The following is a 20,670-nucleotide window of genomic DNA, read 5'->3' on the forward strand; positions in this document are numbered from 1 at the left end:
CCTTGGCTAGGTGAGCATTACCTAGCAACAACTAAAACAACGGTTATCAACTTTGTTCTCATCCTAAATCCAAAACACAGCACTGTACCAGCTACTAGGAAGGAAATTAACTCTGTCCCTGCCTAAACCAGGACACTGATTTAAACTCCAGTTAGCACAAATATTAAGATATCATTTACTTCTTATTTCTAACTACATTATATTTAGAACAGGGAAAAACAGGTGAGTAAAAAAGAAATTTTGCAGATGCAGACTAGGCTAGTCCAACCATCATGTTAGAAGTATAAAATTAACATCAAGGAGTTTGCTGAATACCTCTGCTTTTATGACTTAATATGCTCCGTTAAATGATACAGATAAATATCTGTTTTTCATATTTCCCTAGATTAATTCATTTACCTCAGTTATATAGTCAATAATGCAGTATCTTTACTAGTTATGCTACAATAAAAGTAAGTTGTGCTGCACTAAAATGCGAAACTAGTTGCTAGCATTACGTGTGAGACTTCATATGAATAGCTGGTGAAATTCACATAGAACAATGTTTAGTTTGGTCATTGGAAAAATACTTTTGAAGTAATGTATGTTCAAATGTAAATGAAGAAGATAATAATTCAAAAGCAGTTATTTTGAAAGGCTGGAAAAAATACAAAACCATATTCAGATTTAGGAACTTTTGTAGATGTTTATATCCTTGAATAAAAGTTACTTTTATGAGATTATTTTTTAAATGTCACTGCTCTCTGCTTTCCCTACTCTTGTACCCACCAGCTATGGATTCATATAAATTGTAAACCATTTGGATGTTTAGAAATGTGCTATTACATGCTTTTGTTTTTCTTCTGTGGTGTTGAGAACACAACAGAAAGTCATCACCTATTAGCTGAATAGCAGTAATTGCCTCTATCTGTGCATTTAGCCTGCCACACTTACAAAAGTAAATGAATTTGCTTAAACCATGTTGAAAACATAATTTATTGAACTGTGATAATTGCCTCAGGTAGTTTAACTATTTTACTGTGAAAACAAAAATTTTAAATGCTTTGTTTCTTTCTTTAGAAGAGCATTTCTTTAAGCACTATTTTTTACCAAGCCAGTATTTTCTGATCTTTTTTAAAAAGAAAGAATGGGCAGCCTTGAATACTACAGGCTGATATAGGATGTAAGACATCTATATTGTGTATATTCTGAGATACTTGTACTGGCATGCATAAAACCAAAAATCTTTTATAAATATGAGTACATAATGTTCAAGTCTAATGCATATCATAACGTAGGTTACTCTTGGTAGCTGAGTCATCTATGCCAATGCTGTTAATTGGAACTTGAGGAGTTATGAGACTGTAGGCTTATAGAGGGTTCACCCAAATACCTTCAGTTTCAATAAATTGCTACATAGGAAAGAAAAGCTGTCCTTGGGTGTTATTTAATAGAGTATTGTTAACTATCACAGGAATATGATGAACTTCACATTTATTTTAGAGATAAGCATACTTAATTTGTAATGCATTTATGAAAATATTTTAATTTTTTTGTCTAGAAGGGGGTCTTCTAATTTTTATTTCTAATGTCGTGGCAAAAAAGTGTAGCTCCTAAATTAGATTTGGCCAACTCAACATGAAAGAAAAGCGCCTTTAGTTCTTGATCAAAAATGCAGAGCCTGTACTGAGTCTGACTGTAACGAATTTAATAAGAAAAAAAAAAGATTCTTTGGAATGATATTTCAAAGCCCTCTCAAAGAAAAGAAATTTAATAGTTTCAAAGGTGAAAGTACATGGTAATTCCCATTTTTAACTATCCTTGATAGAAAAGAAACTGGCCAAACTCAAATCTTTGAAATCATATTTAGATAATATTTCGAACAATAAATATATGTTCTGCTATAACTTGTTTTTTGCTGTTCCACTTTTTCTTTTGCATTCCTTCCACTCTCCAGCAACAGTGTAGCTGGAGAAGAAAAGCAGATGGGTGGGAGAAAGGTGAACAACACCTGCCACAAATCCCTGTGAAGAAAAAAATTTAAAACCTTTAAAACGAAACCCTATTGTTTGTTTTAATAATGCAGCATTAGTAATTTCCGTCCTAGCCAGCAGGCAATCTGCCTCCACTTTATCCCATTGCTGGCAACAGAATGATAAATAGCAACTCACTGGCATTCTTTCTTTAACTTTCAGTTACTTGTGGGACTGGAGTTCTTGAGGCATGACACCACCTGCACAGCAGGAGGAGGTGTGACTTGTGATGTTCTTTTTGTTTTGACAGCTAAGTACCAGTCATACGTAGCTTAGAACCCTAATTTATGATGGGTGAATGTATTCCACCTTTATTGCGCTTTTTTTCTGTTTGTAAAAGGGCTACAGCAGAGCCTCGATGAATCATCTTTTGTGCAGTTGTGTGTTCAGATATAAATTCTGTTAATCTGCCTAAAATAACAAGGACTAATTACCAGGCAAGGACATGATACACTGCTTGGGCAGCTCACAATTTAGCTGTGTGTAAATCTTGATGCTCATTTAGATTTTTCTTTCTGTCTTTGCATCTCGTCCTGACAGGTGTGTGCCCAATCACTGTGAACACGGTGGCAAATGCAGCCAGACGTGGGACAGCTTCAAGTGCACTTGTGATGGAACTGGATACAGTGGCGCCACTTGTCATAACTGTAAGCCATCCTGCAGTTTTGAAATTGCAGTGGAGTAGGGAAGACACTGATGTCTTTTGATTGAGATAAAAAGTCAAAGTCTTCCCCTCTGGTTGTTAAAGATCCTAAAACCTTTCCTGAAAGGAGGTGTTGGCTTAATCATACTCCACCTTATCTACGTAGGGATGTATTTATATAGCACTGTGCTGCACCATGCAAGGGACCAAAGCAGTACAGCTGTCTTAGTTGGGTGTACTGAACAAACACATTCTCAGCAATTGCACACTAGAGTTTCAGATGGACACAATGAATCTGCCCTAAGCTGTTGGAGAGAGCTGCTGACCGCTGCTAGAGAGACGCTTGTTCAGGTTGCTAATCCCGAAGCGTGTTTATATACTGAATATTGGCCATTCTAAAATCAAATTATTTACTCTGTTGTTATGAGTTTCCCAAATAAGACTGTTTCCTATGAGTTCCACATGCCCTACACTATTAAAGCACAGAAAGAAGAGAAAAAGGTACAGTTGCTCTTTCTGTATGTGCTGAACAACGCATGCAGTCAGCAGCATGTGTCTTCTGTTCCTTCTATTGTACGCTACAAGTGGGATTTTCATCTGCGAAGTGTATTCTAAAATATCTAGAAGATGCAGAAAACATATCCAGTCCTTACTTTTCTCCCTTTTTTCTTTAACAAATAATCTCTTAATATTGAGGAGAGAGTAAAAATGCTTCTGAACACATGAAAGTTAAAATTGAAGCCTAGTTATAAATTTATATTATTTTACTATTTACTTTAACTACAGCTGTGTAAAATTTTACAAAGATAATTGCAGAATTCTTTCATTTTTAACCAGAAAAACCCAAACCAATGAGAAAATTTTGACAATTCACAGTTGTCTGAATTTCAACAAAAACCTATTCTATTTTTAAACATTGTATTAATGTAAGAGGGAATGTATTTTATATAACTATTAATACATATATGTGCATTGAATGGCAAAGTTTTCCATGGTCTGGCTACTGAACTGGTAAAACTGAAAGCGTTAAATAGCAAATGAACGTTTATTAAAGAGAGAGATTTAAACTACCAATTTTTGGAGGAGAAATTTCATAGGCAGCCCTTTTTCCACCAAGGGTGAATGTGCATAGTGATGGTGTGGTTGCATCTAATCTTGGGAAAGAAAACACAGAATTTAGAGTGATGTTGTATTTCAGTGAAACAAAGAAAAATAATTCATATATTTCTCTGAAAGTATAGTATTTTTAGAGCTTTGGCTGATCTATTACAGCCACTTGGAAAATACGATTACTACGCATGTGATAGGCTGTTAAGATCTTTAACTGCAGAAATGCAGGGATGGAAGCTCAGTTAAGTAAGAATATTTTTTCTGGTGAGCCTCTGAAAATAAGTATAGTCTGTTAGAGGAAAATGTATCGTGCTGGATCCAACAGCCTGCCAGCGGTGAGACTGCTGCAGCTGCATTCCCCCAGTTCCAACCAGTAGCAAGGCCGTAAATGTATTCCTGGTAGGCATGCGCCCACCGATCCCATATACACCACATACATATATACATGGCTGGCCATACAGATCATAGACAGAGCATGCACATGAACACAGCACCAATGGCCTCATCCTGCTCCCCCCTCTGGCTGAGCAGGATGCATGTCCACTAGTGAGAGTAGTGAACATCCACATCCACACACGGTGGATCCCTCCAGCGGCTCAGCTCAGGCACTCACTCAGCCCAGTGGCTGACCCCTGGATCTCAGGCTGCACAGTTGCTGATGCCTGGACACTAGATGGCCCGTCAGGGTATTATTTGGGCTACCCCTCCTGCCGTTGTCTGTCTGTGCTCCTTTGTGGGTGTGCAGACGAGCTTTTAAGATGTAACCTGACATAGTTTAGCTTTCTTCTTGAGTCCCAAAAAGAAGTAGCGAGGACAAATGGATGATATCACTTTTCCGAAATCACATTTATTACAAAGGAAAGAAATAACAATCCAAGGAGCTGTGACCATTTCTCTTAATAGATTTTTCACCTGCCTTTTATGGATAAAACAGTGCAATAAGGCAAGTAAAAGGCACTGCTGGACTGCAAAGGGGGATTTGGAGTATATTGTCCCATCTTTAGCTATGGAATGGATAAAGTGTATGGGATTACAGCTGTCCGGGTCATTTGGAGACACATTGTTCAAGAACCTTTACTTTTTTAATTCAGGCAAAGTTTCTAACATAGATGGCTAAGCTTTTGTTTTGTTTCATTTTTGTGTCTAAAGAACATAATTTTAGTCTTTACCATGTGTGTTGCTACAATTTTAGAAGTCTTCTTTCTTACAAAATGAGGGTGAGCAGAAAGTGATTCACTTGATTGATAGATATCCTGTCAGAATATGTGAAGTCTTCCGCCTTTCTAGAGTACAGAATTTAATGGCACAAAAATGACTGAAAACCAAAAATTATAACGTCAGGCTATAGACTGAGACAACTTTAACTCTGCCTTTATTGAGCAGGAGCTATCACTATTTACAAGAGCATGTTCCAGCCGTATTCACGGTATTGGGTATAGCTGCAAATAATGAGGGGATTTGTTGAAGCTTGCCAAAGGTTGTAGTTATACTGTCCTGAGGTCTGGGGCCTCAGCTCTGCTGCAATGATACTGACCCTATGTGTCTTTTCTTACTTGTGCAGCGTACGTGTGTACTCGGACAGGCTTGGTATGCTGCCTTTTGCTCTTGAGTTCTGATGTTTGTGGCAATAGCAGTACAAAAGAGATGCTGGGGGAGGAGGGAAGTTGGAATGATAACTGGTGTGTGGTATAAAATTAGCTGAAAGCAATTTTAAACAGCATTGTGGGTTGTATGAAAGGCTGTAAAATTTAGCAGATTTCATGATTCTATGGAGCAGGAAAGTGTTTAAGTGCAGATAGCACTTGTTCAGTACCATTTTACTTAAATATAAGATTATTTTACAAATACAAATGGTATTATACTCTACAGTAAAATATATATTTCTTCTCTCAATGTATGTTTGTGCAGTGGGTATAACAGGGCATTTCTCAAAGAAATGGGAGTCAAGACTACGTTAGTGGGGAATGTAAGTCCATAGCTGATGATTTTAATGAGTTTGAGTTTTGCTGAACTTAAAGGAACAAGATAATTCTGTGTTACTGAAGGTTTTTTTTTCAGTGAATTGATTTTGCTTTGGTCAGGGAATTCAACACTTTCCTGAGCTTTTAACCTGAAACAAGGCAAGGCTTTGCAGCCTTGACTGAATTTCAGATCCTGGGTTTAGGTTCCTTTGAAGTTGAAATTCAAAGACAAACTCAAGGGATGAACTCCTTGAAGTGAAACACAGAAAAATGTTTTCATGAAATCCTTGTGAATCAAAATGGCTTTGTTTCACACAGGTCTGGTCATAATATGTTTATAGTATGGTAATGAAAGCAACAGTTAGTCTAGAGAGATGGAGAAATATGTATTCTGGGGCTGAGACATAGTAGAAACTATAAACCAAAAATAAACAGCTACAGAAGGAAAAATTTCAAATAAATAAATCTGAAATAACTACTTTAATTCTTATTATCTCTCTAATTGTGTAAATCAGTTACGCACATTTGCCATTTTAAGATCATGAAATAATTTGCTTTTCAGAATAGGACATTGTTATAGGAAGGCTCTTCATCTTTCAAAGACACCCCAAAATCTCCAAGCTCTGTGTCTACTATCTTGTTAGGTGTCAGAGGCTTAAGCTGCCATTCACAGAAAACGATGTCTCTACTCCACAATAATTTGTTTCATCCTGTCGTGGAGGCTCGTGTAATCAAAGTAGGCAGATGATAGATTAAAAAATAAACTTTAACCAAAATTGTTTAGGAGAAAACTAACTATAAATGAGGCACCAACACTCAGGCAACATCAGTAAACCACAGGTTCAGGATGGTGTACAAGGAATTAATACTGCACAGCTGGCTTTAGGAATGAGGATCCAAAATGTGCACAATCACTCACCTATAAGATGAGGGCTCTCAACCTCGAGGAGTTTCCTTGGGCGGCATCCCAACCCAAGGGGAGAGTCCCCGACCGCAGACCCACTGTCCGAGGAGGACCAACTCAACTTGCCCTCCAGTGGGGCTCCATTTATACCCTAGTCAAATCTGATCTGTCGTCAGTTCTGATTGGCTGAGGGCCTTGACTTTCTTACCCCTCGCCCAAGGTGTATACATGATGGTATTTTACAAATACACACTGCCCCAAGGTGTGTACGTGATGGTCAGCACTTGCCACCTTAAAGGCATGAAAGTAAGGGCGCGAAAAGTGAGGACACAGCGGTCTTAATGCCCCCGTCTTTGTCAGGGCGGTTGCACCTGCCACACATCCAGCTACAACTGGGTCCCTGGAGCTCAATGGTGAATTAACCAAAAATACTGGAAAGTTGTGTCTCTCTCATTGCATGGTAAATACCCTAGAAATCTGCCAGATTTCTTTTGGCAAACAGATACTCTGTGCCCAAGGGAATGGTGTGGCCTGGCAAATATCAGACTAGAGCATCGATTTTATCATTAGACAAGACTAAAAGATAAATGAATGTATTTACTTAAAAATAATGATTTACAGTGATGAAAGAGTTAGAAAATTATTTAAGAATTAATTATTAGGGTTATAATTAACAGTAAGTATCATCCTTACTAGCTTTATTGTATCAGCTAAATTTTAATCCCTGACTAATTAACCTTTAAAGACTACCAAAGGCTGACCTGTTGTGCAGAGTTCTTAGAGTGATATTTTTCCACAGTCTATTGGTAAATGGTTCCTGAAGCCTTTGAGAACAGGAGCTCATTTTCCTTATCACTTCTCATCTCCATCATGATCTTCAGGTAACACCACTCTGCTGCACTTTGTGCAAGTTATACATCTTGTTTTAGGCTCTAATGTGTTTCCTGCTATTTACAGCTTCTTTAAAACAGAGTGGTATAAATTTACAAATTGTCTATCAGGATAAATAACGATCATTTAAGCTTCTTTGTCTCAGATTTTTGATATATAGCTCAATGCATGCTTTCTCTAGAATCTACATGTAAAAGAAACACAAGAAAGGATTTACTGACAGTTTACTATGACTATGGTGCATCTACTTACCACCTCCTGCACAAACTTTGTTAGATTTAGGAAAAAGCCCAGAGAACCTAGATTGATCATATTTGCCTTCTCCTAATGGTTTCCAGTAGCAAAAAAGTCCAATGCACTTAAAAGATTAATCTTAATTATACCCATTTTTACTCATATGAGAGACAAGTTCTATTCTTTAATTTCACCTTCAAACAAACACTGTCCTTACTTTTACAGGTGTGCAGCCCCCATTCCTTCAAGAATATTGGACAGGAAAGGGTTTGCTTATAAATCTTCAGTTATTCCATAGGAGGGACTCGATTGCTCACAATCTGTTGCCTGTTAGTTCTGTAAAAGCAATAGGAGAAATACGACCTTACATACTCACTCTTGTCACTAGAAGAGGCATTAATTGCATCGGAATACACAAAGAATGCAACTCTTGAGAAAGAACATACACAATTTTACAATTTCAGATTGGCAATGTGCTGTAAGTTTTTTTCAAAATGAGTATTCGAAAAAATGTAGTGATTCTTAGTTTCAATATAACAGACCTTGACCTCTGAATTCTCTGGCTTTGTCTTCTCACAGCTTGTTGTGAATAAATATTACCCTATATTTTGGAACATGATTCAAAGTTAATGAGGAATAAAGTACTGATCTTCTCTTGAAATGATAAATACATTAAGTATCACTGGAAGTCTAATGGGCATTGATATTTTTTTCCAGGAACATTGACCTTCTCCCTAAAATGAAATATTGCTTTAATAATGAGTTTAATAGTATCTAGAAAAAAACTTTGTGTAAGAAACATTTATGTTACACACATTGTCGAAGCAGTGATAATTTGGATTCCCAATTATTGCCAAAATCAGTAATCAGAAAACCAAATTTAATCTTCATAGGCTGTGATCATCAGCAAGACCTTCATCAATTAGTTTGTACTAACTGATTTTCCTGTATAATGATTTTCCATAAATGAGGAAACACCTGAAACACTGGACTTTCTACATTTAGAGTCTAGATAAGAAAAGGCGGCATGGCGATGATATTTTCCTGTCAGCAATTTCAGAAATAGTTCCATAGCGAGAAAGCAAATAAATAATTTGGCAAAAATATGCTCTGAACTTTACTTCAGGAAAAAAAGAAAAGAAACTGTACAGATGTATAGTCATCCCAAACAAGCAAAGTATGGTTTTTCACTTCACTGGAGACTGGGGGAATTCTGAGAACAACATGGTTATTCTTTGTGATCTCAAACAAATTTGTTAGAAAAGACGAAGGCCTTGCAGTTTCACAAGCATATTAATGCATTATTTGATCAGGAAAAAGAGTTGTCTTAACAAGTCACGGACTATGTTTATGGAAGCTTTTTCCTATCTTACAGTTTAATAAAGGTAAGGGGAAAGTGTGAGTAAGGAATAGAAAACCACTTTTAAAAAAAGTATTTCTGCGGCGATTAAAAATATGCAATATTGCAGGCTATCTTACTCGTTCAACCTAATCTGAGTGAAATAAGCCAGACTGTCCATTAATGGTAAGGTTGTTTAGGTTCTCATGAATCAGGTTGTATAACTATGGACACATAAATGCACTAATTATTCTCAAGAGAATGTACAGGCAGCCAGAGTGCCTCCAGGCAGCAGCAGAATAATCATCTTCACTAGATAATCTGAATGTGGAGTGTCATTACTGACAAAGCACAGGAAAAAACCCTCCAAAGTTTCTACAGTTTGACAAGATGAAAGTGGTGTGTATCATGCTGGGTGCTATTGAAAGGCATTTAAAGGACATTAAAGGACAATGAACCATCAGACACAGTCGACATAGGTTCAGAAAGGGAAAGTCCTGTCTAACTAGTATCCTTCTACAGTCACCTGCCTAATGAATAAAGGGATGGCAGTGGATATAGTTTTTGTGGATTTTAGTAAGGCTTTTGATACTGTGCCTTACAGCATCCTTCTGCACGAGTTGTCCAACTGTGAGATGAGAAGGTAGACAGTGGGCTGGGTGAAGAAGTGGCTGAACAGAAGGGTGCCCTGGCAGCCAAGAGAGAAAGCCGCATCCTGGCGTGCATTAAACACAGTATAACCAGCCAGTCAAAAGAGGGGATTATCCTGCTGTATTTAGTGTTGGTGCTGCCTCGCCTTGAGTATTGTGTGCAGTTCTGGACCCTACCAGATGTTGAGGTACATGAATAAATGTAAAAAGGATGTTAAGGTACATGAATGCGTCCTGAGAAGGGCAACAAAGCTGGTGAAGGGGCTGGAAGGCATGTCCTTTGAGGAGCGGCTGAGGACAAGGGGTTTGTCTAGTTTGGAGAGAAGGAGGCTGAGGGGCGACCTCACTGCTCTCTACAGCTTCCTGAGGAGGGGAAGTAGAGAGGGAGGTGCTGATCTCTTCTCCCTGGCACCCAGTGCCAGGACACGTGGGAATGGCTCAAAGCTGCGTCTGTCAGGGGAGGTTCGGACTTGACATGAGGAAACATTTCTTTACCGACAGGGTGCTCAAACCCTGGAACAGGCTTCCTGGAGAGGTGGTCGATGCCCCATGCCTGTCAGTGTTTAAGAGGCATTTGAACAACCCCCCTAACACTATGGTTTAACTTTTGGTCAGCCCTGAAGTGGTCAGGTAGTTGGACTAGATGGTTGTTGTAGGTCCCTTCCAGCTCTCCTCTCCTCTCCTCTCCTCTCCTCTCCTCTCCTCTCCTCTCCTCTCCTCTCCTCTCCTCTCCTCTCCTCTCCTCTCCTCTCCTCTCCTCTCCTCTCCTCTCCTCTCCTCTCCTCTCCTCTCCTCTCCTCTCCTCTCCTCTCCTCTCCTCTCCTCTCCTCTCCTCTCCTCTCCTCTCCTCTCCTCTCCTCTCCTCTCCTCTATAATGTGAATTATCTGGAAGTGCAATGAACATATACACAAAGCTCCCAATAGACAAATCTAGCTGCCCTGAAGCACTTGAGAATTGCTGTTCTAGAAAAACCTGAAGTGGATTGGATGTGGCAGGCTCCTGGTTCAGCCTCAGCCAGCTCTGTGAACTAAATCCTGTTTACAGAGGAGTAGAGTGCTTGCTCTTTAATTGAGAAAAGTAGTTAGGAGATTATCACATCTCATAAATGGCTAGAATCCTCAAGTGGCAAGGTGGTCAGGTGAAAATATATTTTATTTTTAGTACATTGTTGCTGTGCTCCAGTAATAAAATGCAAGGTGCAGGAAGGCAGCAATTTCAAGAGGAGCTTTTAGAAAGGAGAACTGAGGGCTGTTATTCACACCATTACTAAAGTCTTGTTCCTGTCCAAAACAATGGGATCTGAAATGTGGTGAGGTTGCTTATTATTTATCTATTTATTTACTTGTCATGGGATTCTCAAAGCTTTTATTTTACACAAAATGATTGACTTAGCACAGTTGACTGCAAAGTTTTGATTGCAGAGTCTTTGCATTGCATTAACACCTAGAGACATCAGTTGAGATCAGGACCATATGTGCATACATGGCTATGGTGATAGGCAAGGCTTGTCTGATGAGCTAATGATTTATTTCAGCCAAAAATGCAAGAATATGTTTTGATACTACTTTTTAAGATGAGGAAACAGCTAGCCCAAGGTCACAGAGGAAGTCACTATGACAGACAGAAACTGAATCCAGGTTCCTGTAGCTAACTTAAGAGATTATTATTTTTTTCATCTCTGATTCATTGATGAGCAGCAAAGCAGTTTGGTAGAAAAGCAGAGATGAAATAACCCTTTTCCTTTCCTTTCCTTTCCTTTCCTTTCCTTTCCTTTCCTTTCCTTTCCTTTCCTTTCCTTTCCTTTCCTTTCCTTTCCTTTCCTTTCCTTTCCTTTGTAACAAGCAGAGAGTAATCCCCCCCCATAGCTTCCAGTGCAGCAGAATTGACCTTGCTATACCTAGCAAAACCTCTGTTTAAAAAACTTAAACGTAACAAGCAGAGAGTAATTCCCCCCCATAGCTTCCAGTGCAGCAGAATTGACCTTGCTATACCTAGCAAAACCTCTGTTTAAAAAACTTAAACGTATTAAAGTATTTTTCCTCAGTATATCACACTTTTTGATGATTAACTCTCAGGTTAACGTGAAGAAGGCATAATAATTTGATGGTCAATACTACCAGTTGTAGACTAGAGTTGCCTTGCCTGTGCTCAGAAAGAAATTTGGGTTTATGTAATTAAGGATTTGATGTTGATAGAAACTGGGTTTGTGTTTCACGTACAATATGCAACCTTTAACATGAAAACCAGAATAGTTTTCAGGATCTGTACGTAAAATTTAACTCTGTGTTGATATGGATCTGCCTTAAAAAAGAATGAAACAAAAATATATCCAAGAAGATGAAATTGGAGAGAAATATTTTTCCTAGCACATTTTTAAGATAACATTCCTGTCCTGTTCCTTAAGAGCTCTCCTTAAAATTGGAATAGTAAATTTAATTTAAAATTTAAATAAAAGAAAAAAAGGAAAAAATGAAAAAAAAAAAAAAGGTGCAACTTCCCAAAGTAAGGTACTGAAGTGAAATTTGAACAGTCTTTCAAGAAGAGTTGAAGTTTTTCACGAAAAGAAGGAGGGACATCCTAGCTTGCTGGGTAATAAAAAGCTGAATGATCTGTTTGCATCCAAGAGCCTTAGAGAATGTTTGCTAGCTTGGTGAAGAAGGAGTGAGTAAAAGAAAAGTGTTTATGCCAGTTGGGCTTTCCTCATTCTAGTTTTTATTCAGACTCTCAAAGAAACTTCCAGTGATTAGTTTTCTTTCACATCCTTTGCTCCCAAGGAACCTACTAAAGTTTGGGTGCATATTACCATGCATGTCTTCTTTATTAGACCCTTCATTTAGTCTTTCCCTGTGAGATGAAGGAACCAAACACAGTTTATAAATTTTTTTCAGATACAATGATGACAAAAATCATAGCGTGCCATTTGATGTTTTGGCCCTCACTTTACAGATGTAATTCCCAATAGCGAAGAATATATGTTATGTCAAGCACAAATATTTCTAAGATGTATATAAGCTTACACAGAATGTCCTTGCAAATGGTATTATAAATATTTTCTAAGTTAGGTTTTGAGAAATCCCCCATTCAAGAATTTCTCCCCGTAAATGGTAACAGAAAAAAAAAAATCATAGCCAAGTCTCTGTCACATGTTTAACAAGACATCCAAATTCTTCTTGTTCCATTTAAAATTACTCTGTGCATCAGTTGGACTGCTGAGGTAGTCTTACGATTTGGCTGTTTCCTCAGCAAATCTCCTACCAGCCAATATTCTGTTTGGATCTTTAATAAACCTGTAGATGAATCACTGGTAAATGTCTCCTTTGATGTCTGGGATTTCAAGAAGTAGTCCTCGAAGGCTTGACTGGATGGGTCAGGCAGACGGTAAGTTTTTGTACTGCAGAGGCTGAGGACCCTGAGAGCACTATTAGGCCTTAATTGCCCAATAGCACAATCAGGTCCACTCCCCACCCCACATGCCCATGGGCTTGAGGGGGCTCACTGCAGCTGGCACCGGGTCACACTGTCCTGCCCTCAGCTCTCCTGTGGGCAGGCTTGTGCCCAGCCCTGTCTCCTGCTGTCCTGCTGGGCTTCCTGAATGGTCCCTGCACCTGGCCTGTTACCTTGCCTTGCCTGATGGTCCCCTGGGCTGTCAACCCTGCCCTGACTCAGCCTGGGGACAGCAGGATGGTGGGATGGCACCCTGTCAGTGAGGGCACAGCCTGTGCAGGTGTCGTTTGCAGCTCCCGACTCAGCCCCCTTGTAGAACATCTCCCGCTGCTTCCTAATAAGACATAATATATATACAAGTATCCAAAGATTTGTCTTTTTTTTTTAAGTTCTTTTTTTTTTTTTACTTTTAACTTAGCATTCTGCTTAGATTCCAGAGAAGTGGAGGGAGCAGTGTATTACAGATACTGCTTAAAAATGTGCAGAGATGTTAGCTTTAAAGCATTGCTTCCTCTGCACAGAGTGTTCCTGGATGCTGCAGTGAGTTACGCTGTGCCAGACAAGCGTTATGCTCTTACAAGGCTTTGAAGATCAAATGGTGTTACTCCCACTGTCAGCCCAGGACATATCCACATTGGATTTGTGTGCACATCTACATCACTTGCCACTTTTAATGCTTAATAAGAAACAAATATTGTCCTGGGATTCTCCTGCTACTTGCTTGTTTCCTTTGCAGAAAACACACTTCACTCTTAAGCATCTCTCATCCTTGGATCTCTTGTGTGCACAACTTTTTCAGAGCAAATTATATCTGTTGGTCTAGCTACTATATGAGACCACAGAGTGGATCTCCAGGTATGGTCACAGAACACAAGATCTTGTCACTAAGCACTAGGAGGCTCATATTGCCATTGGCAACATGAACAACACCTCAGTTGTGTCTCAGATGAGCTTCCATGTCAGTGCAATTTCTGACTTCTTCACTGCCATTGTCATCTCAGCAGTTTATTTAAAACCAACCATACTAACAATGGTCTTTGTGAGAGTAGGCATGCCTCCCATTTAGAGTATAGACTGAAACCCCCAACATGTCTTGCATAGCTCACTAACCAGTCCATGTTGAGTAATGGGTTTTGTCCTCTACCAGGCGAGACCCTATTTGAACCAGTAACTTGGATAAGAAATTAAAGACTCTGGAACTGACTACAAAACCTAGTGTTCAGCTCTACTCTCGTTATTTGTTGAGAGCTCTCATTAACTTCTGTGGCAGTTTTATTTCAGCTAGGCTAATAACATTTAGTCCTGTCAGCACTGAGCCTTGTTAGCTTTATAAGGAAAAGCAGATCTTTTTTAAAAACACCAATTAAAATCTATTTTGAATCAGTAAATTAAAACCTGTTGCTTCCCTCTTCTTTCTTGAGTTCTCTGTTCTTGTTACTTGGATGTTGGTAAGATAATGAGTGAACCTTATAAATTTGCATTTCATGTGCAAACTGTAGGAAAAAGCCTCTGTCAGAGAGTGACAGAGTCACAGATGATACCTTAGAAAATGCTTTCTAACTAGATACGTCTAGTCTTGTGCATCTGACTCTGACTTGTGCATCTCTGTTCATAACTGTTATTGTTCTTACTATTGATTGCTTTCAGCCTTTGCATGCTCAAAGAGTTCCTTAGAAGTTTTTAAAAATCACTCAGTGTAAGTTTCTTTTTTCCAGTGAAATGGTATTACCTTTTTAAAGAAATTTCTGATGTTAAATTCAAGTTTTGATTTCTTGTGTAAAATATGTAGTAAGATATTTAGGAAAGGTTTATCATTTCTGTCATACCAGGCTATCAGACAAAATATGAGGACTTTTAATGTGATTAAATAATGGCGATGATTCCTTTTTAAAGAAATTTCTGATGTTAAATTCAAGTTTTGATTTCTTGTGTAAAATATGTAGTAAGATATTTAGGAAAGGTTTATCATTTCTGTCATACCAGGCTATCAGACAAAATATGAGGACTTTTAATGTGATTAAATAATGGCGATGATTTAATATAACTAAAGGGGAAAATGCTCAGTATGACAGGGTTATGTACCCAGTACTAATAATGAAAGGACACTTTTAATTTTTGAAATTTAGTTCTCAATTGCTAAAAGATGGGGGGGGGGGGGGGACACACAACTTTGATAATTTGAGCTAAGTTCATGGGCACATCATATCTGAGTGGGTTTAGTACTGTGTTCCCAGCCTATTCAACCCTTAAGTCCAAAACCAATTCTTTTTTTTAGCATTTAAATATTGCATTGTCTTTGTTTGTGTGAGGGTTTATTAAATCCTTTCTACGTAATCTTTCTGAGCTTAAGCATATAGGCATATTACTTACATGATTTTCTCTATTTCTATATGGAAGAACCATAAATACTTTTCTGGTCATAAACTGTATTACATAATACATTCTTGTGAAAGAATATTTTGTTCAAAAGACAGGAAGAATGCCGCTTTTTAATACACTTCAAGTGGAAGATACAGCCTAGTCAGAAATGTCCTATATTTTGAGAATACGTGGCACAAAACTCTCCTTCAGTTGTCCTGCAGGAATTTGTGTGCAGGGCTGCAACAAACTATCAATCACCCTGATTTCTGAATGTTTGCTAGTGAAACATGATGTTTTAGACAGCAGCATCTTGCATAAACAAATCTTGGATTCCAGAATTGGGCCTTCTGCAGAAAGCAGCATCACGATAGATGCCGCAGAAGAGGACCCGTGCACATGCAAACATCTGATTTTAGTGAGATTGAGCACAGGTTCAGCAGCCTGTATGATTGAATGATTTACACAAGACTGCCAGATCTTGCACTGAATTCCCAGTAAAAAATTGAGAATTTCCATAAGTAAACTGGGTAACATGAACATACTGGGCTGAGTCTCTGTAGTGGAAAGCTAGCATTTTAAGGCATGCGGGGGGTCTTTGCAATGCCTGTTAACTTTGTTCATGGAAGACAGATTGTTTGAATTATATGAAAAGAGGAATGAGAAATAATCCAGAGAGTCACAGTAAATACTGGAAATCCAAGCTGCTGAGTTTTGAAAACATGAAAGAGGAGCTTTCAGTAGGGCAAAATTTGAGTTGCTCCCATTCCCCCCCATCCTCATGCATTTGAGGTGATTTGCCTCATTTGGGCTGATGGAGGACAGCTGCTGTGGGATGCACTAATGGGGATGAGGAGCGCTCTAGGAAGGTGAACTGTGAAGCTACTCTGAGGAAAGTAAGTTTGGAGAAATAGTAAGAGTGGTTTTGGCAGAGCTGCTGGGTTTGAGGAGGCTGGAGCTGGGTTAAATATTTATGAACCTAACACTGGGGGCAGTGGGGAGCAATGAGAAAAGAGTGATCAGCTCTTTTAGCACTGTTACTACAGAGTAAGTGTTGTACTAGATGCTGTAAGAAAAGGGAGTACAGTTTCTCACCTTTCCACTTCATCCTCTTGTGAGCTGATGTTTGGGTGTCCCTGATGAAGGCTGTGGGCTTTTGAATTGTTCCTTGAGGACCCCCACTTTAAGAGACTGTATTTCTGACATGAGTTAAGTAAAATAGATTCCAGGAGGTGAATAATACTGAGTTCAAGCTCTGCAGCATGGATGTGTGTTTGAGCAATGCTGATCTTGGAGTAATAGGGGAAAAAAGTGAGCTAGAATTTCTGAAATCTCTAGAAGAGGCTTTTGTCTCTTCTGCTCTTAGCATCCTCTGAGAAAGCACTTTCAACAACTGATTGTTCTCAGCCAGTGATGTTGGTATTGATTTATTCTTTTCCTCCTTTCCCACACTCTGTATCTGAACTAATCAAATGTTCAAATTTGATACATGCTCTGCAAAACCTCATTTCTGGGATGTTTGTCTCTTTGCTGTTGAGAATAGAGTTTCTCAAAGCATGTTTACAAAGAAGCTACTTTTGTTTACAGAAGTTTATTAAAAGGATCATATAATCAATATGCTAGCTTCCTAAAGAGGCTAATCTCTTTTCCAATAATACTTTTCAAAGGAAATGTCATTGTAATTTATAATAGTTTTTGTGGATTCATCTTGTATTATTTATTACATGTTTTCAAAGGATTTAACATAATGCATTTCTTTTCTAAGGTTGCAGACTATTATTAAATTACCTTTTTTTTTTTAAAATGGGGGTGAAGTTGTTTTGTTTAGTCTGAGATCTTCATGTACTTTTTCATGTGAAACATATAAGCCCCAAATTGCTGCATTTTTGAGCTGTTCCTGCAAAACTGGGAAAAGGTTTGTACGCTGTTAATAATTTTTTTAGTTTGGGGATGTTGCAGTTTTTTTGTTTTGTACTGCAATATTTATTTTTTTAAAAATAAGCTTGTTCTTAGTTTCTAGTTACTTCTGCAGCTACTAATTTATCGTCTGTTGAGCTGAGAACTGCTCTGCACCAGGTGTTTATGAAATGCAGAATGTGTAATAAATTGGAAGCAACTTGCATTTTTATTGTAAGTAAATGGATGGAATCTGTGTTCAGGATGGAAAGGGCTGCAGTTACAAAATGAGCAATAGCATCAGTACTATTTGGTGAAGGTTAAGTTGAGAAAATGAGCATTAGGAGGCAAAGCAGAATATGAATAGTCAACCAGCAGTAATTTTGTTGAAATTAAAAAAAATCTGGAAATTATCAGATGAGGTGTGAGAGAAAGAGTGTAAGGGCTGAAATTGGGCTTCAGGTTTTAGCTGTTGTACAGTTGGGCCATTTATATGTAGCTCTAAATTAAAATAAAGTGTCGTGAATTTTTAAGCTAAATTTCTACTAGGTGGGGGAAATATATTTGGGGTCCAGTGCAACAACAGTATGAAGTCAGGGTCTAATTCAGAGCATTTTCCGTCCCTTAATTCAATGAGCTAGTTAACACGTTTAAGACTAACCAAGCAACCTGCCTGAATTGCAGCCTGTGTTTGGGAAAGCTTAGATATTAAGTGAGTTAAGTTTTTTTGCAGGCAACTGTAACCTGTGCTCTACTGTTATTCAGAATGCATAACCAAATATTGTTTCCAGGGGACAGTTAAAAGAGGACATGTAATTAAGAATAGATAACTTTAAAACAACTCACGTATGCTATAAAATCAAAGTCAGAATTAATCATAGCCTGAAAAGGACTCTGCATGTAAAGACTTCAAAATTAATTAGTTTTTTCTTAAACTTTTCCATTAAGACAATCTAGCATATTGCTTACTTCACTGTTAAAACACTTCAACTGCAAAAAAGCATTAAGGTGCTGATATTAAAAGCCCATTGACAGCCATTAGAAAGAAAAAACACGTTTTGAAGTCACTTTGTAATTCTGGCTTTTTCAAATATGTGAAAGAATGAAGTTAATGCAAAGATCAACTGTAAAGATGCACAGTAGTCAAAGGAATGAGAACTTCTTCAGATATATGTGCAGATGTTTTTATCTCTCCACATCTAAGGTTTTTTTACAAAGACTTTTTTTTTTTTAAAATTCAAAATAGGGGAACATACTGGGTTTTAATTATGTTTTCCATTAAAAGGGCGGTATGTACCAACAGATAACCAGATATTATCTAGGGCTTGTAGCATTCCTATGTACATAACCTAGTGTAGAAATACATGATAAATTCTACATTTGGAATGAATTGTCCCGTATGTGGAAGGCAGTATGATCAATCTGATAGGACTGTGGATTGAGAATTAGCATACTTAGATCCAGTCCTTTGTGTAAGCATTTCCCAGTGATGTAATTTTGGGGCAAGTTACTTCTCTTTCTCACTTGTGTGGGTTTTTCTTGGTTTGTTTCCCCCCCCCCCCCCCCCCCCCCCCAGCCACTCCAGGCTCCTCTCCACCTCAAAACTCTCTTCATTCCAAAAGTTTAATGAGAACAGTTGATCAATGTAAAATCAGACCCTCATTTATCATCTACCACAGTGGAAACATGCTAAATGTTGGTGAGCTAATGTTTTAATTCAAAAACTTATTTTGAAAAAGCAAACTATTCAAGAAAATTATGAAACTGTTCTTTGGTTTCCTGTAACCCCCCATTTTTTTCCTGGAAGGGAGGACAGTCTTTCAAAAACTGCTAACCACCTCCAGTTAATGCCTCATAATAGTGTTGGGTTTTGTGATCTAGTTGTATGAATGTGTAAGATACTCATACTGCAGGTAGAAGTACAATGGGAAAAGCAGACTCCCAAAGACCTTTGTGCTTTTCCCTGTGCGTATGACTGGAGAGGAGGGGCATAATAAGGAATTTGCCTGCCCTAGATAATCTGCTGGAGAAAGCAGAGGCTTTGCAATCAACTCTGTGTCATATCCTAGGTATAAGACTGGTGGCCAGTTACCCCAAAGTGTCTGAGAATTGAATTTCCAAGTTTGCTTTAGCAGGAGCCACTCATCTTTTCCGTAACGTAGCCTTGCAAATGCAAAATGATACAGAGCAATTTGGACTTAATCCTGAGGTGGAGGAGAAGCAGTGGAGCCCCCCCTCCTGCAATGGGCTGCTTGAGGTAGAACCCTGCTGAGTCTTCTTAAGCAGACTTCCCCTGCAAGGTACCGTTACTTCATTCGAGCTGACCCTTTGGGGTAGTACCTTAGTCATTTTTGTCCAGGGACAAAAGTGTGGTTTGTTGGGGAATGTGCTCCTGTTTTGTGCCTGAAAGCAATGGAAGAGACTATTGCATTGTACCTCTGCTGATGAGATTAAAGGCTGATTATCTCCTCTCGGGCCTGGCTGGCAACTCTGAAACGAGTGTAGTAGTATTCTTTTGTCACAAGCTGAAGCCATGGGAAGTCTTGCACTCGTGGAAGAAAACGGAGAACGAGGATAAGGAAAGCCGAAATACAGAAATTCATGTGAAGTGTAACAAAACATGGCAGCTCAGTTTCTTACTGCTTTGTTTGCTCTATAACTGTGTTTTGTGTGGTTCGTGTGGGGTAAATAAGCATTTTTGATTAAGTGGAGTGAAACCCTAAGATACTTCTTAGGGAGTGTTTTGATTGTATAGAGCTCAACGATTGTGATGATGGTACGGTTGAGTGTCTATGGGTAAGGATGAGGGGGAAGGCCAACGAGGCAGATATCCTGCTGGGAGTCTGTTATAGACCACCCAACCAGGATGAAGGGGCGGATGAAGCATTCTATAAGCGGTTGGCAGAAGTCTCTCAATCGCTAGCCCTTGTTCTCGTGGGGGACTTCAACTTCCCGGACATCTGCTGGAAATACAACACGGCAGAGAGGAAGCAGTCTAGGAGGTTCCTGGAGTGTGTGGAAGACAACTTCCTGACACAGCTGGTAAGTGAGCCTACCAGGGGAGGTGCCTCGCTCGACCTGCTGTTTACAAACAGAGAAGGACTGGTGGGAGATGTGGTGGTCGGAGGCCGTCTTGGGCTTAGCGACCATGAAATGATAGAATTCTCCATTCTTGGTGAAGTAAGGAGGGGGGCCAGCAAAACTGCAACCATGGACTTCCGGAGGGC

At 38.8% G+C, this 20,670-nt stretch overlaps 1 protein-coding gene across 1 annotated transcript in view; it reads left to right on the top strand.

Annotated features, from left to right (window-relative positions):
* CNTNAP2 (contactin associated protein-like 2) overlaps positions 1–20,670 on the top strand; it is a 972,464-nt gene that overhangs the window by 535,485 nt on the left and 416,309 nt on the right. Inside the window, exon 11 of the mRNA XM_019470872.1 lies at positions 2,553–2,659. Coding sequence (XP_019326417.1) covers positions 2,553–2,659 — 107 coding nt within the window. The remainder of the gene's footprint in view (positions 1–2,552; positions 2,660–20,670) is intronic.

This window comes from Aptenodytes forsteri, unplaced genomic scaffold (assembly GCF_000699145.1).
Source record: "Aptenodytes forsteri isolate BGI_AS27 unplaced genomic scaffold, ASM69914v1 Scaffold282, whole genome shotgun sequence".
Classification (NCBI taxonomy): Eukaryota; Metazoa; Chordata; class Aves; order Sphenisciformes; family Spheniscidae; genus Aptenodytes; species Aptenodytes forsteri.